The following is a 14,828-nucleotide window of genomic DNA, read 5'->3' on the forward strand; positions in this document are numbered from 1 at the left end:
CACCCTTGGCCAATAGCTCTCATCAAAAATTAATTAATCATAATCCATTTGATCGGTATCAGTATCAATCAATTTCACTCATGGATGATCGGAAATCGGCAGCATAACAACCTGATCGGAGCACCGCTATTGGTTTATGACGGAAACATTGCAAGAGCTGTAATGAAAGGTTCTAAAACAACTTTAAACAAGAACAAAAATTAATGTGTAAAAATGGGACTATAGGGGTGTTATTTAATATCTGCAGGGCTCTAATAATGTTAAACATTGTATATCAGTTCCAATTGATGATATTACCTGGCATCTACATCCAGCAGCGTGTCTGCTACCAGCAGCAGCAGTGTTTCCCACTGCGGGCCAGGAAGAGCCCCCTTCCAGTTCAGCATGGCCAGAGCCCCATGACACAGATACACGGAGACACCGGGGGGGCGTGCACCCGTACACAGACGCTCACACCTCTGCTTGAGCCACAGAGGCGCACAATCCAAGCCCCGCGCTGAGCCACGCAGCAAACCGCACACCTGACGTGGACACAAGAGAATATGGTCAACTTTGCCCGATGCCATGTATTAAAACGGGTGAAAAGTGTTATCATTATGCATTAATAATATATAATATATAATAATATTACATGACTCAAATCTTCAACTCACCACAGTCGCAACTTCTTCTCCAGAGCCCATCACAGATCTGATTAAAAGGACGATGGCCATGCCGGCTGTGCTCTGAACTGCCTGGATGAACTCCTCTGGAAGTTAAACGGGTGGAAAGTTGTTTGTTAATTATTATTATTATTAAGTATTGTATATTGTTTCATCTTTTTATGCCGTTTTATGTGTGGTGTTGTTTATAAATGTTCATGTATGTGTAGGATGACGGATGAAATTTAGCTATTGCAGCTAATTTTGGCATATTTACTGTGATGCTTTTGCAATCTGAAGAGAATATCCTATAATTTTGCAAAAATAATGTTTTAATAGTGGCATTTTAGTTCCATAAAGTGGGAATATTAAAGAAAAAAAATGTTTTTCAAAGTTAATGAAAAACAAACAATAAATAAAGTTGTGATTTGGGGGAAAATTAAGTGGTGGAAAAGTTGTGTTAAGAGAATAAAGCCAAATTATGTGAAGAAAGTCATAATTCCGATATATACTGTGATGCTTTTGTTTATATGTTGATTAATATGTACTGTCCTAATTAAATGAGCAAACAAAAATTGTAATCTGAAGAGAATATCTGATAATTTTGCGAGAATAATGTTGTAATAGTAGCATTTTAGTACCATAAAGTTGGAATATTCAAGAAAAAAAAATTTCAAAGCTGTAATGAAAAACAAACAATTAATAAAGTTGTGATTTGGGGGAAAATAAAGTTGTGTTAAGAGAATAGAGCCAAATTATGGGAAGAAAGTCATAATTCCGATACAAAAATGTAGCTGAAATAGTTGAAAAATGTAATAACAACAGCAAAAATGTAGAAACAGCTGCAATTTTAAAGAACTAGATTATTACAAGAAAAATATTGTACTCTAATGTGAAAAAAGGTGCAAATTCACAACAATAACGTTGATTAAACTATTACGTAACTTAAATATTAAAGAAACTTTACTTGTTTAAGCAACAAAAGATAATAAAGTTGGAAAAAAAGTTATTTTATACGAATAAAGTCAAAAAATGAAAAGAATAAAATGAACAAAGGTTATTTCAGAAGAAAAATTTCAGTTACCATGTGATAAGGCGTCTTACCGTCGGTGACAATATGCATGTAGCAGGCCAGCAGGCTGCTCAACGTGTCCACCAGTGACCGGTTGATGGGCAAGGCAGCAGTAACAGAGCCCTGACATTTCTGAATGACGAGCATTGACGTTTTCACCGCCATCAGACAGGAACGCATCAGCTGGGCTTGAGCAAGGTGTCTGCCTTGTAGGTCACTATTTGGACAGCAGAGGGCGACAAAGACAGAGTTACTGAGATGCTGACTGATAGGAGTGCGGTCTCAATACACGATAGAAAGACTCTGAATGCTGACTATATAATAATGACTATATCTTACCTGTTTTGATGAAGGCATTCAAATAATCCCTTAGAAAGAAACTGCAACACTACATTGCACAGAAAAGAGTCAATGGTAGATTATATGCAAAATAAATTTACAAAAAAATAAGGAATTCACAAACAAACCTTCTGGGAGTAATTTATCGATGCATCCCTCACCTAATAATAAAGTTATTATAAATAGTTAATAGCCTGAAAGCAATGTACATTATACATTACATCCAATCATGAGGTAATCACAATGGCCGTGCACGCACCCAGAAGGAAGCCGTCCATACAGCCGGCGATGGTGTCAACAACATGCGAGTACCGGTCTGGGTTGGCGTCAGACAAACAGTCGGACAAGCACGCACACAGACAAGCTGTGGTTTGCTCCTGAAGCCGGGCTGGTACTAAACTCAGGGCGCTACGCAGGGGAGAACACAGACAAAGTTGACGTCATTATTATTATTATTACTAAATTGAATGCAAAATCAAAATCAACTGTTCCTTAAACTCTCCTCCTTTATGCTCATTTTTAGAGTTACAGTTACCGAGGTGAAATATTTAAACCTTGTTTATCATGGTTACTTGTTTCCAGATTCAACCATGATAAGTGAATTTCTGCTACTTATGATTCCTTATTTATAAATAAAATATTTTCATACTTAGAGCATAGAAAACCTTCTTTTTTTTACATTATTACAGCCCTCTAAACATGACATAACACCCCTATAGCCGCCTTAACACTCATATTACACAATATACTAAACATAACAAAAGAAAATAACTCAAAGATTCATAACTTACGGCCGCAGTAGCATAATAATCTTTGTGATTATTATGTGAGATCATTCAAACCTCCAATAAAAAAAGCCTGTTGTTCAACACTCCAGTAACAATACTGACAGACAGTATAGAATATTTCATATTATCATAGCGTCTTTCAATGCATGTTATGAATGCCTTATATTTGTATTTTACTTCATTTAGCCCAGGGGTGTCCAAGGGGCAGCTTGGGGGCAATTGGCAGCCTGGGATGTTATTTTATTAGCCTGCAGCAGCAAAAATACAAATATCAGCCATAATTTAGCATGAATCAAAATATTAACAGGAAAAAGTTGAGAATAATGTAATATGAGGAAAATAATGTAATTTTTGTAGAATAAGGTTGGAATATTAACAAAAATATTTTTTAAGTCGTAAAAATGTGAAATACAAACAAAACAACAACGTTGTCATTTTTGGACAATGAGGTAGTCCAAATATATTATATTATGAGAATACAGTCAAAATATTAAAAAGGAATAAAGTCATAAATCCAAGAAGAAATTTTACAGTCAAGAAGAAAGTTGAATTAGCTGGAACATTTTTAAAACATGAAAATAAATGCTGTAATTTTACAATAATAAGTCAAAATATTAACAGAACGTTTTACAAGAATGAAGTCATAATATTATGAGGAAAAATGTCATTTTAGTAGCATACACGTGAAATATTGATGAAAAAATTTGTTTTTTTTTCCAAGTCGTATAACTTGTCATTATATGGAAAGGTTGGGCAAAAAGTTATAATATGAAAATAAAGTCTAAATATTGTAGGAATTAAGTCATAAAATTATGAGAAGAACATGTGACTTTAAAAGTGACTTCACCACTTTATCTCCATATTTGAAGTGTAGTTTTTTTTCTTGAAATATATATCATTATTTGCATACATGTCGATTTAGCCATTTTTAAGCTTCAAATGCTTAATTTCAGGAATTAAAAAAATGTTAAGAATTTTTTATTGAAAAAAATGTAATAAAAAAAATTAACAAATTTTTGGGGAATTTTTTTTTTTTTTTTTACGAGGGCTGTATTCAACTACGAAAGAACATTAATTATTAATTCCGGCATAAAAAAAAACATATAGAGTGAAGCTGTGAAATCTGAACTGCAAAGTGACAAGAGATTACAGTACGAGTAAATGAAGTCGTGTACCTGGCAATGGCTCTTCGCAAAGGGTTCTTGGCCTGCTGGGAGATGTAAACCAAGGCCAACGTGTGCAGACATGCTCCTAAAAGCGCTTCATCCGTTTGCTCTTCACCGAGTGCCTCCAGCTGTGAACCAACCTAATTGGCGTACAAACACAATATCTTAGGTACATCACTAATATTTAAGACATCCCTGTCAGAATGCAGTACCTTTTTGACCAACTGGATCTGCTGCACTGGATCTTTTAGCTCCAAACAAGACTGCAGAGTGTGTGCAACCTGTCTCACTCCATCGTGTCCTCCATCTATGGATAGAGATGCTAGAGGAAGCAAGAAAACACTGTTCAGTATTATAATGTGACAATGCAAAGTGTATCATGAACCATTGATGACCACAGTGGCTGTCAATCACATTACCTAACAAGTGGTGCAGTTTCTCTTCATCCAAAACCAAAGCCTCAACTTTGGGTGCCTTCTTTTTCACCACCATCACGCCACAGGAGCAGAATTCAACTTAGATTATTTTTTTAAAAACGGCACCTTTAGTCGCAAAGCATATGTCTGCAAAAAAATACACTTTTATTAAAGAAGAAGAAGGAAACCAGGTAATACTTTCCCTGTATTTCATACACGAACTTTCGCCACAATTTTAACGTCAATTTATCTGCTGCTGATAGCAACTTAGGCTAGGCATAAAATAAGAGAAATACTGACAACACCATTTAGACACAAGAATAAAAGCTCAAAACGTCTAAATTGTAGGAATATGTGTGCAAATGTGACTTACCTTTACCGCTGCCCTGTATCATGTGGTTTAGGAAAAGACGCTACAGCTTCCGATATACGTCACTTTCCATAACTTCCGGTAGAAGACGTTCCAGAGTTAAACTCTCGTATGATATTTTGCATCAATTCATTCATTATTCGCACTCACATTATAGGGCATTTCTAAGATTCAGATCTCATAATACCAATAATAATTGTAGCACGTGGTGAAGAAAATCATCTGAGATGAGAAGATGTGAAATTTAATTATTTTGAAAGCAACAAACAACGTTTTTCAATGTTCCGCTGTAATTCAAACTTACTTTACACACTAGTAGTCTTGAATACAACATCCGGTTGGACAGACGAGTCAAATTAAGGTTACTCTATAAAATTATTTAATGCGATCTAATATTTATTATAGCATCACTGAGCATCAGTCTTAGCATGGTTGAGGAGGGAACTAATTTGTTTAAAAAAAAATAATAATAATAATAAAACGGGGGGCTGAGTAACCGAATAGCGCGCGAGTCTTTCATTGGTTGATGATATACGTCAATCAAATAGGCGTCATATTTCTCCCACACAGGGGAACGCCCACTAAAACTGTGATTGGATGTGTTTGACAAAACTACACTGTATCGCTGATACATTCCCAACTTTTACCTGAAACTCCTCGGATAGAGGACAACTGTGCTGTCTTTTTTTCCAACTGAAATCGTTCGACTGGACTATTAAAAGTATAAAGAAGTCGCCGCCGAATATGGCTTGAAGCGGAGTTTTATAGCGTACAGTATTTCCATTAGGTAAGTGGGCAAACTGTTGGAATGTATTAACCTCAATGACTATACTGTTGTATTGCATTTTTTAAAGAAAGATGTCGTGATGTCGTTTTTGGTTTTTTAAAACAAAAAATATGAAAATACTACTTTTGAATGCCAGCCGGTTATGTGCCATAACTGTGGCGGGTCTTCATCATAGAGGAGTTATTGTTAGCATTGAAAGACATCAGTATGCGACTTTATGAATAAAAGTTCTTTTGAGAAGTGTTTTATCAACACATACGGTGTCTAATAGTAAGTAAGACTGAAATGTAATTAATAAAAACATTGTATCATTCAGTTATCATCTGGACACTGTCAATCTGACCAACAGGAAGTTGGAAAAAAAGTCACAAAAAAGGCCATCAAGCAGACAAAAAAAACAAAAACAAGCATGACTCAGGGGTGAAACAGCCTCTCAACTGCCAACCACATCCTTTCTTCATCTCTATGAAATGACACTCTGAAGAAAAATAAAAAGATAATCATACAGAGAATTTGCTGTATGTCCACCATGATGGAAAATCCTAGAAAATGATCTTCAATGGTATGAACGTTCATCGAGACTCATCCAAGTCATCATCAGTGTTTGCCACATCTAAGCAAGCGTCAGAAATAAGCCCGTGGAAGCCGGTTTATGACCTTTCTCCACACATGTTTGCAGTCTCTTTGCTCAGACGCCAGCCTGGTAATGAGAGGTTATTATATGGAGGGGAAAGCCGCGCTTTCTAGCATATACGCCTGGCATCAAAGATTCCCATCCGGCGTTGTCTTTTATCTGTTTTCCAACGACAGCACTGGGAAACTGGGGTTGTTGTTTTTTTCGCTTGGTCGAGCTCAGCGATACACCCACTGCCCACACTGGTCCAGCTGGGATCAACCTCGGAATATTTCAAGGTAGTGGCGACTGCAAAAAAAAACCCAAAAACATTCCATGGCATTTCATTCGGGATATAAACACCAAAGAGTCAATGTATCACCGATATGATGGATATGGTTGTTAAAAAAAGAATATGTACATTTAATTTATGTTTATGTGTGACATCAGTGTGTTCTGTATGTGTTTTCCAGAGACAAGGCAATATGGCGGAAGGAGAGGAGACTATGAGTCAGGAGGATTGGAAGGACAAGTGTATGGTCCTCGAAGCTCTACTCATGAAGTTCAGGGTTCAGATCATCAAAATTAGAGAGCTCACTGCTGACAAGGTTGGTTAGAGTTTCCATTTCCAGTCACTGTCTATACTCAGAGTTCAAATATTGAGGTGAAATAAACAAAATTAGTAATTCACAATGGTGTTTATTAGTGGATGGTGTATTAGGCATGTGGAAACAATCCCCAAAGACCATGCAAATATGCTTCCTAGCATCTGTGAGCGGTATGAGTTTGACTTTGGTATGACGCCTCCTACTGGCAGCTCTAAACATGGCATCCTATTACCAATATATTCACTATCTCACCTTTGGACATGTCCGAACTATCTCAGTCTGGCCTAAAGGACTTTATCTCCAAGGCCTCTAACATGTAATGTCCCTCTGATTTACTTCGTTCCTGATCCTGTCCATCCTGGTCACTCCCAATGAGAGACCAGGCAGAGAGGAAACTGAAAAAAAACAAATTTCCCATATATGAGACAGTATTGCAGACACTCACTATAACAGTCTTTTAATTGTTTCATACAAATAATTGATGGCGTGATCACCCAAAGACCATGCAAATATGCCTCCTAGCATCTGTGAGCGGTACGAGTATGACTTTGGTATGACGCCTCCTACCTGGCAGATCTAAACGCAGCATCCTTCTACCAATATATTCACTATGTCACCTTTGGACATGTCCGAACTATCTCAGTCTGGATGATAACTGACGTTATCTCCAAGGCCTCTAACATGTAATGTCCCTCTGATGTACTCGTTCCTGATCCTATCCATCCTGGTCACTCCCAATGAGAGACCAGGCAGTGAGGAAACTGTATTCACTTGTCAGTAAAAAAAAAAACATTAGGTAATGTGAATTGACAAAAACATTTACTAGCCTCTTTTTTGTCTTTTTTTCTTTCAAATTTGTCGTTATCTTTTCCGTTCATCCATTTGTGTGCTGAGTCTCCACTGTGTGTGTATTTGATCGCGTCCCTTGGCAGACCCTGCCATGTAATGAAATCCTAGAAAGCTTCTGAGAAATGATAGCGAGGGAATGAGGGCAAGAAAATAAAGTAGAGAGAAAAAGGGGGGGGGGGTAGGCCTGGTGTAAAGATTGAGCTCCCCGAGGGAGGAAATACCTAGTTTGGTAAATTGTGTTTGTGTATGCGTGTGTTGCAGAAAGTCTGCTTTGTGTTTGTGTTGTGTCTGTGTTCATATTAATTCATAAAAACGTGTCCAATTTTAGATTTGGTTACAAAAAAGACAAGTGGTTCAGTCCAGCTGTAACCGTGTGCTACTTATCTCATATTGTATGTTTTCTGGATAATTAGGTTGCGGACAAGGCTCCAAGAATAGAGTTGAAATATTATAGCAATAAGGTCATAATTACGATAAAAAGATGTATAAGAACAAAGTTGTAATAGTCAGCTGGGATAAGCTCCAGCACACCCCAGCAGAGTCAAAATATTAAGAGTTGTCTTCTAAGAGAATAAACTCATAATATAATGAGGAACAATAATGTATAAAGTTTTATTATTATTATTATTATTATATAATTTAATACATATTTTAAAAGTTGTAATATTATGAGAATCAAACAAAACAAATGTGTAAATCTTGAAAATGAGGTTGGGGAAAAGTATATAATATTATAATATAATGGGAATAAAATCAAAACATTGTGGGAATAAAGTCATAACATAGCATAAACAAAATTTATGAATATTATTTAATGTAAGAAGACAGTTAAACAACAAAACAACTTCAAAAATTGGGGAGAAAAGAGCTTAAACCAAAGTTCCTAATAATACACTTTTTAATTTACAGTATTTTCTAGTGGAATATACATATATATAACTTGTTAGCATATCTACATATGTTGCTTTACAAAATATGTAAGTGGCCTTTGCATCATTTCATTTTTCATGATGTGGCCCTTGGTGGAAAACGTTTGGCCACCTTGATATAGAGGATCCATTATATTAGAGTCAGAGTGATGCAGACTTAACATGTCAATATTTTATAGTATATTTGGCAATGATGATACTGCAAGTGTATCTAATGTTCTGGCCAGTCAATGAATATGATAGTAAAAACAGTGTAATTTTAGTGAGCATATAGTGAGCATATAGTGAGCATATAGTGTGCAGATGTGTCTACAGGCCATGCCGAGCAGGAAAAGTCCTGCAGGGGATGTGGGTCGTAGAGGCTGAGAAAGAGGCTTTGTGAGCTGGCTGTGGACGGAGGAGGGATGACTGGAGTTCAGGAGGAGGTTGGACACAGAGCGCCGGTTGTGGAATTCCAGGAATGGAAGTCAATTTAGAGTGGATCCGAACAGGGAATGGACTTCAGAGGAGGCATCAGCGAGCAAAACAGAGGTTACCAAGGGTGTGGGAGAGGTGACAGGTCAAATTTGTGTGTTGAATACGCTCAATAGGGGTCTCATATTAGATATATTCAATGAATCCAACCTCTTGCTGCTAATCCCACTACATATATATCTTACACAAAAAGCCATCACACAAACTTGTTTTTTATATGTTATGTCTGCTGTGTGTGTGTATACTCTATATAGCGTATACTCCTCATGCCTTGTAATTAGCATGCCCTTCTCTGCCAGATGCTATATCTGCTATTTGGAGACATGAGTGGCTTGTGGTGCAGCGCAGCGAGCGAGAGGAAGACCGGGTGTTGGAAAATCGGAGTCCCTGTTACCGTTTTCATGACTTCTTATAACCAACAGAATTATCTGCTGTGTATTTGAATCTCATTTACTTTTCAAAATGATAAATCTTCAATTGAACTCTAAAATCCATGACCTTAAATAAGAGCCACCTCCGAGTCCAAGCTTGGGCATAAACAGTGACATCATCTCATAAACCTGCATTCTTAGAAATGGTTTCTCCCAAATCACACTGAACCAACAAGTGGCTACGGCTGCAGAAAAGGCCGGCTGTGTCCAGAGGAGGCCTGGTTTGTGGAAACCGACAGGGTGTGGCTGCTTCTTGCTGGTCTCTGCGAGTGAACAGAAGCTGAGTGAAAGCTGAAGCTCAGCCATGCCGACCTCGAGTTTTTTTTTTTTGTTTGTTTTCAACAAGAAAACTAAAAAGAGCAGAAGTAAAATCAGCAGTTTAACAAAATCAAACATAGTATTATGAGGAGAAATGTCACGCAAACTCAGAGAAGTTGAATAATAGTTAAATAACATTAACAGCGCAAACAAAGATAACAAACCAACAGCGACATAAGACCACTGCTGGTGAGACAGGAGACCCCTGTGATGGTACCGCCATCATAAGACAGGACACACGATGTGTTCGACGATGTGTAATGACACCTAGAGAGTAGAGTTGAAAAAGTGATTCTGGAGCCCATGGACGTTATATCCGCTAAAAAGTCACATTTGGAGTCTGAAAACCAGGCGTCCGAAAACCAACCAAACTTTACATTGTGCACAGCTAATAGAATAGAATAGAATAGAATAGAATATCTTTATTGTCATTGTTATGATACAACGAAACTAAAGTGCAAACCAGACAGTGCATGATTGACGACCATAAAAGCTACATAAAAGCTATATATTTATTATATATATTATTATATGTATAAAAAAGAGTCTAAAAACATATAAGAAGCCTAAATAGACATAAACATAAATACCATTCATATTGCATTCATACAATCCATTCAAGCCTACTTTCATAAGCTGACAGACAGGCAAAACGTGTAAACAAGAATAGTCGAACGCCAATAGTTTTGACTAGGGAGTGATCAAACAGGCTGTTATCGATTGGCGTAGCTGTCAAAAACTGAAGCCATTGAGGTTTGACTCTCCCGACAATACGGGACAAACAGCTTCTTCTCGGCTCTATAAGAGACGTGTCGTTTTTTTGGCAATGCTACGTGACACAGCGGACGCCACAGCAATCGGAAAGGCACCGATCATGTGTGTTTTTTTAAGGAAATCGACCTAAATTGGCCACCTGGTGAGGTGTTCCGGGCATGCCCAGCCGGGTAAAGGCCCCGGGGCAGACCTAGGACACGCTGGAGGGATTATGTCTCCTCCCGGTGGAGCTGGAGGAGGTGGCCGGGGACCGGGAAGTCTGGGCTTCCCTACTAAGACTGCTACCCGGATAAGCAGAGGAAAATGGATGGATGGATGGGTCTATATTGATTGGTGGCCGATCGATCAGAGCATTTCTCTACCCGGAACTTGAATGCATTACGGTTTTTTTTCAGATAGTATATATTATATAGTATAATTGAGAAGCACTGGTATAATGTAAGTGTATAATACAGTGTACTTGTGATTTTCCAAAGTGACATTTTGGATGTGAGTGAAGATGTCCACTTGTGCTGTGAACGTTCTGACATGTTGGTGTTGCTGTTTGAACACACTTCTGGTTTTCATGCTGTTTTCATCCACGTACAAAGACCTGCTTGTGCTTTTATAGATGTGACACCTCATTATCATTATGCAACTGCTTCAAGGTGTTGAATACAGCGCTTGTGTAGTATAGTACCTGAAGTTCATGTTTTTATGTGTGGTGTGTATTTTCCTCCTTACTGCTTTTTTGGCTTTTTTTAATCATTTTTTTTATAAAGTTGTGTTTATTTATGAGTTATAGGAAATTCAAATCATGGCTCGCACTTGTCTGTGTGGAGTTTGCGTGTTTTCCCAGGCTTACGTGTGTTTTCTGTGGGTACTCCAGTTTCCTCCCACAGTCCAAAAGCATGCTTATTAAGTTACTGGAGACAAACTTGGTCCTAGTTGTGAAACCGAATGGTTTCTTTGTTCTATATGTGCCCTGTGATTGACTGGCGCCCAGTCCTTGTCCCCTCCTCTTGGCCAAAATGATTGATGAAGACAAGCAGTAGCAAATACCTTCAGACAATTGGTCAAAGATGAAGGTTTTCAAGGTTAGATGTAGCATTTTTTCACTTTTCATTAGGACTGCAATTAACAATTATTTTTAGTGGATTAATCTGAAGCTTGAGTTTTGATTAATTGAGTAATTCAGCCCTAGACAGAGCATAATTCCACACCTATATGTATTTAAATGTCTTGCTTTAACTAAAACACAGAGATAATAGGTATGCTTTCATGGATGACAAAGGAAAATAATAATCAAACACCAAAATAGTTGTCAATTAATTGGATAATGGATTAATCACGACTTTCTGGTCCCTGCAATTTGTTGGCGACCAGTCCAGGGTGTACCGCACATGCCTATGACTCTATTCTCGAAATAAAATCAGAATTACAAGAAAAAAAAACATAATATTATGTGGAAAAATAATGTCATTTTTATTAGCATAGAGTTGAATTATGAAAGAAAAAAAAATATTTTGTTAAACAAACAAAACAAAATAAAGTTGACATTGGGTTGTCCAAAAGTCCTAATATGATGGGAATAAATTCAAAATATTAGTCATATTAGTCATAATTCATAATATTAAGAAAAGCAAATTTGCAAGATTATTTTCAGAGAAGTTGAGTTTTTGAAAAGACAATATCAAAAATGAGGAAAAAAGAGCAAAAAGCCAAGTTCATAGTAATAATACGCTTTTCCACATGTATCACAAACCTGATATGTGTTTTGTTTAGGGTTGTCAAAAATACGGCGGAAACGAATTTATTTCATTAATTACGTTTTTCGCGTAATTAACACCTGCGCACCAGCAAGCACGGCGCTGAAATGATGACATTTACATTTACCTTAAACTATGGGATGTCTGTGAGCACAATCCCGCATTGCTCATAATAACACAGTTATTAGTAAAGTGGGATTCAAATATTCTCCTGCTATTCAAGAGACTAGTATTTGACAAATAGATTTGTGTGCTAGCTTTTAGCTTGATTGGCATAGTCGGTTCATTTGGAGCTCTTAATACATACTAATATGTATCATCATTTATCTTTCTATTCATCAAATACCGTAAAATTTGCATATTTCATAAGTTGTTAATAGTGATTAATCATGATTAATGTGTTTTTTTATCTGTGATTAATCAGATTATTTTTTTTTTATCATTTGACAGCCCCAGTTTTTTATGAATGAATGAATTGCCATATTTGGTTCATTGCTTGTTGTTTATGATGCAGTGACCTTATCTTCAGCTGCGTTCTCCTGAACGAGCCAAACTGGGCACATCCATGTGTAGGCACATTTGCTATGAGGGCATCAGGCAGTGTCGAGTGCCCTTTGGTTTTAGAAAGATAGATGTGTGTGTGTGTATTGGACGCAAAATCACACCAGTAGTCCATGTTTTGGTGTGTTTGCAGATTCAACAACTGGAGACGCAGGTGATTGATTCAGAAAAACGAGCGTTTACTGCTCAGCAGCAGGTAAGTCATCAGACTTATGTATGTACGTTGCGTTATAAAACATACTCGCTTGCTCTTACCGTACACGTTTACATGTGCACAATTCCAGTTACAGTGGATGGAGGAGAAGCTGAAGGCTCCGGATGGTCAGTCGGAAAACTCCGAGAAGCTTTTATTTCAGCGCTGCCAGGAGCTCCAAGCTTTAGTGCAGGACAAGGAAGGCGTTATCGCTCAGCTTGAGCAGCAGTTGGAAGAACAGGTATCATTGTCTTGTCATTATCATTGTCAAGAACAATGGCTGATGTTTGTACTGCACCTCCGTGACCTTTGCTTTGTTTCCTCGCCAAAGAAACAGTCAAGGCTACAAGATGCCAAGACAGTGGAGGAGAAAGCAGCCAAGATCAAGGAATGGGTGATGCTCAAGTTGTCAGAGGTGGAGAAAAATGTGTTCGTGCAGTTTGAAGCGGAAGGGAAAGACTTCAATCGCCAACTGCCTCCACCTAAAATGTGTTTGTTCTTCAGTTTGAGGCGGAGAACGCTGCACTACGAGAAACCAATAAGCAACAGGAAGCTCAGATTAGGGAGCTGGAGAATAAAATACAAGGTAAGTCTGAAACCGAAATTGCTTTTGATTGGCGTATTCCTATAAATTTTTGAGTACTGTACTTACTTATTTCAGTGATTACTCACGTAAAAGGTTCCTGTAATTGTCTGGGTTTTTTTCTTCCAGAATTTGAGCTGAAGTACTCAGGTGGACGAGCTGTTTTGTGCAGACCGGGTGAAGCCCAGCGTGTCAGCAGTCTGACATTTGGCTGCTTTCAGGTTCGAGGGAAAAGTCCACAGGTCTTAACGGGACCTTCACCTTCCCAGAGGAGCCTCAGCACCCAGGGAGAGACTGAAGGAAGGCTCAACACGGGTAGGAATGCTCAATATGTGCTCTTTTTCCATAATTTATAGTTTATATATATATATATATATATATTAGAATAGAATAGTCCTTTATTGTCATTGTAACAAGTACAACAAAAGTGCCCAACAGTCAGTGCATCGTTCATATATCAACTACATTAAGAATAAATAAATAGGATTTTTTTTTTTAATTAAAATAAAATAAATAAATAAAACAATCAGTCAAGCATAAAATTCATTAAAATGCTTTTGCATGATATTAAGGATTATTCCTTAAGGTATTGAGGGTAGTTACTGCGACCTGGTTTCTAAAAGTGACCTTGAAATAATAATGAATGCATTTGCATTCATGCATTATAGAAATAAAGCTTAATTACTTACTTACTGACAAATTTTATAAACATATAACCTTAAACTACATTTATAGATTAGAAAAGTGGAAAAGGCATAATAGGTCTCCTTTAAAGGAAAAAAAGTCGCAAAATGAAAACAAATAGCAAATAAAACAAAAAATATATTTGTAATTTTAGGAAAATTAGGTTGGGTAAAAGTTATAATGTTACAATAATAAAACCAAAATATGAAAATAAAGACCTAACACTACAAGAACAACGAAAAGAAACAACAAAAAGGTATAATGTAAGGAAAAAAAACATTGATATGAATAATAATATTTGTCACTAATAACACAAAGCAGACATGCAGGCTGTTTTTTTTTTCTTTAAATATAAAAAAACCTCTCTGCATATCTCCATGCATTGGTTTAGAAAATGTAAAAGTAGACCCTCCATCTTTTGATTTGTCAGCATGCGGCCCTCAGTGGAAAAAGTTAGGACACCCCTGCTGTACATTTAACTTGG

The 14,828-nt window shown here is 37.2% G+C and overlaps 2 protein-coding genes and 1 long non-coding RNA gene across 4 annotated transcripts in view; 2 read left to right on the forward strand and 1 right to left on the reverse strand.

Moving 5' to 3' along the window:
- thada (THADA armadillo repeat containing) overlaps window positions 1-4,849 on the reverse strand; it is an 87,046-nt gene extending 82,197 nt beyond the window's left edge. For both annotated transcript variants that reach the window (XM_078793828.1, XM_078793829.1), the window contains exons 1-10: window positions 4,796-4,849; window positions 4,426-4,569; window positions 4,219-4,328; window positions 4,016-4,146; window positions 2,312-2,460; window positions 2,181-2,213; window positions 2,053-2,101; window positions 1,746-1,930; window positions 654-748; window positions 298-521 (exon numbers count right to left, since the gene is read on the reverse strand). In XM_078793828.1, the coding sequence (XP_078649954.1) occupies window positions 298-521; window positions 654-748; window positions 1,746-1,930; window positions 2,053-2,101; window positions 2,181-2,213; window positions 2,312-2,460; window positions 4,016-4,146; window positions 4,219-4,328; window positions 4,426-4,498 (1,049 nt within the window). In that variant the 5' untranslated portion in view covers window positions 4,499-4,569; window positions 4,796-4,849. The remainder of the gene's footprint in view (window positions 1-297; window positions 522-653; window positions 749-1,745; window positions 1,931-2,052; window positions 2,102-2,180; window positions 2,214-2,311; window positions 2,461-4,015; window positions 4,147-4,218; window positions 4,329-4,425; window positions 4,570-4,795) is intronic.
- Window positions 1-14,828, forward strand: part of LOC144901043 (uncharacterized) — a 91,013-nt gene that overhangs the window by 41,105 nt on the left and 35,080 nt on the right. The window lies entirely within an intron of this gene.
- The window catches only part of plekhh2 (pleckstrin homology domain containing, family H (with MyTH4 domain) member 2), a 28,439-nt gene continuing 18,979 nt past the window's right edge, over window positions 5,369-14,828 (forward strand). Inside the window, exons 1-7 of the mRNA XM_058064453.2 lie at window positions 5,369-5,579; window positions 6,666-6,800; window positions 13,018-13,080; window positions 13,169-13,318; window positions 13,409-13,492; window positions 13,582-13,663; window positions 13,790-13,975. Coding sequence (XP_057920436.2) covers window positions 6,678-6,800; window positions 13,018-13,080; window positions 13,169-13,318; window positions 13,409-13,492; window positions 13,582-13,663; window positions 13,790-13,975 — 688 coding nt within the window. The 5' untranslated portion in view covers window positions 5,369-5,579; window positions 6,666-6,677. The remainder of the gene's footprint in view (window positions 5,580-6,665; window positions 6,801-13,017; window positions 13,081-13,168; window positions 13,319-13,408; window positions 13,493-13,581; window positions 13,664-13,789; window positions 13,976-14,828) is intronic.

The sequence above is a fragment of the Doryrhamphus excisus genome, linkage group LG10 (genome assembly GCF_037039965.1).
Source record: "Doryrhamphus excisus strain RoL-2023G ecotype Guam linkage group LG10, RoL_Dexc_Guam_v1.1, whole genome shotgun sequence".
Taxonomy (NCBI): domain Eukaryota; kingdom Metazoa; phylum Chordata; class Actinopteri; order Syngnathiformes; family Syngnathidae; genus Doryrhamphus; species Doryrhamphus excisus.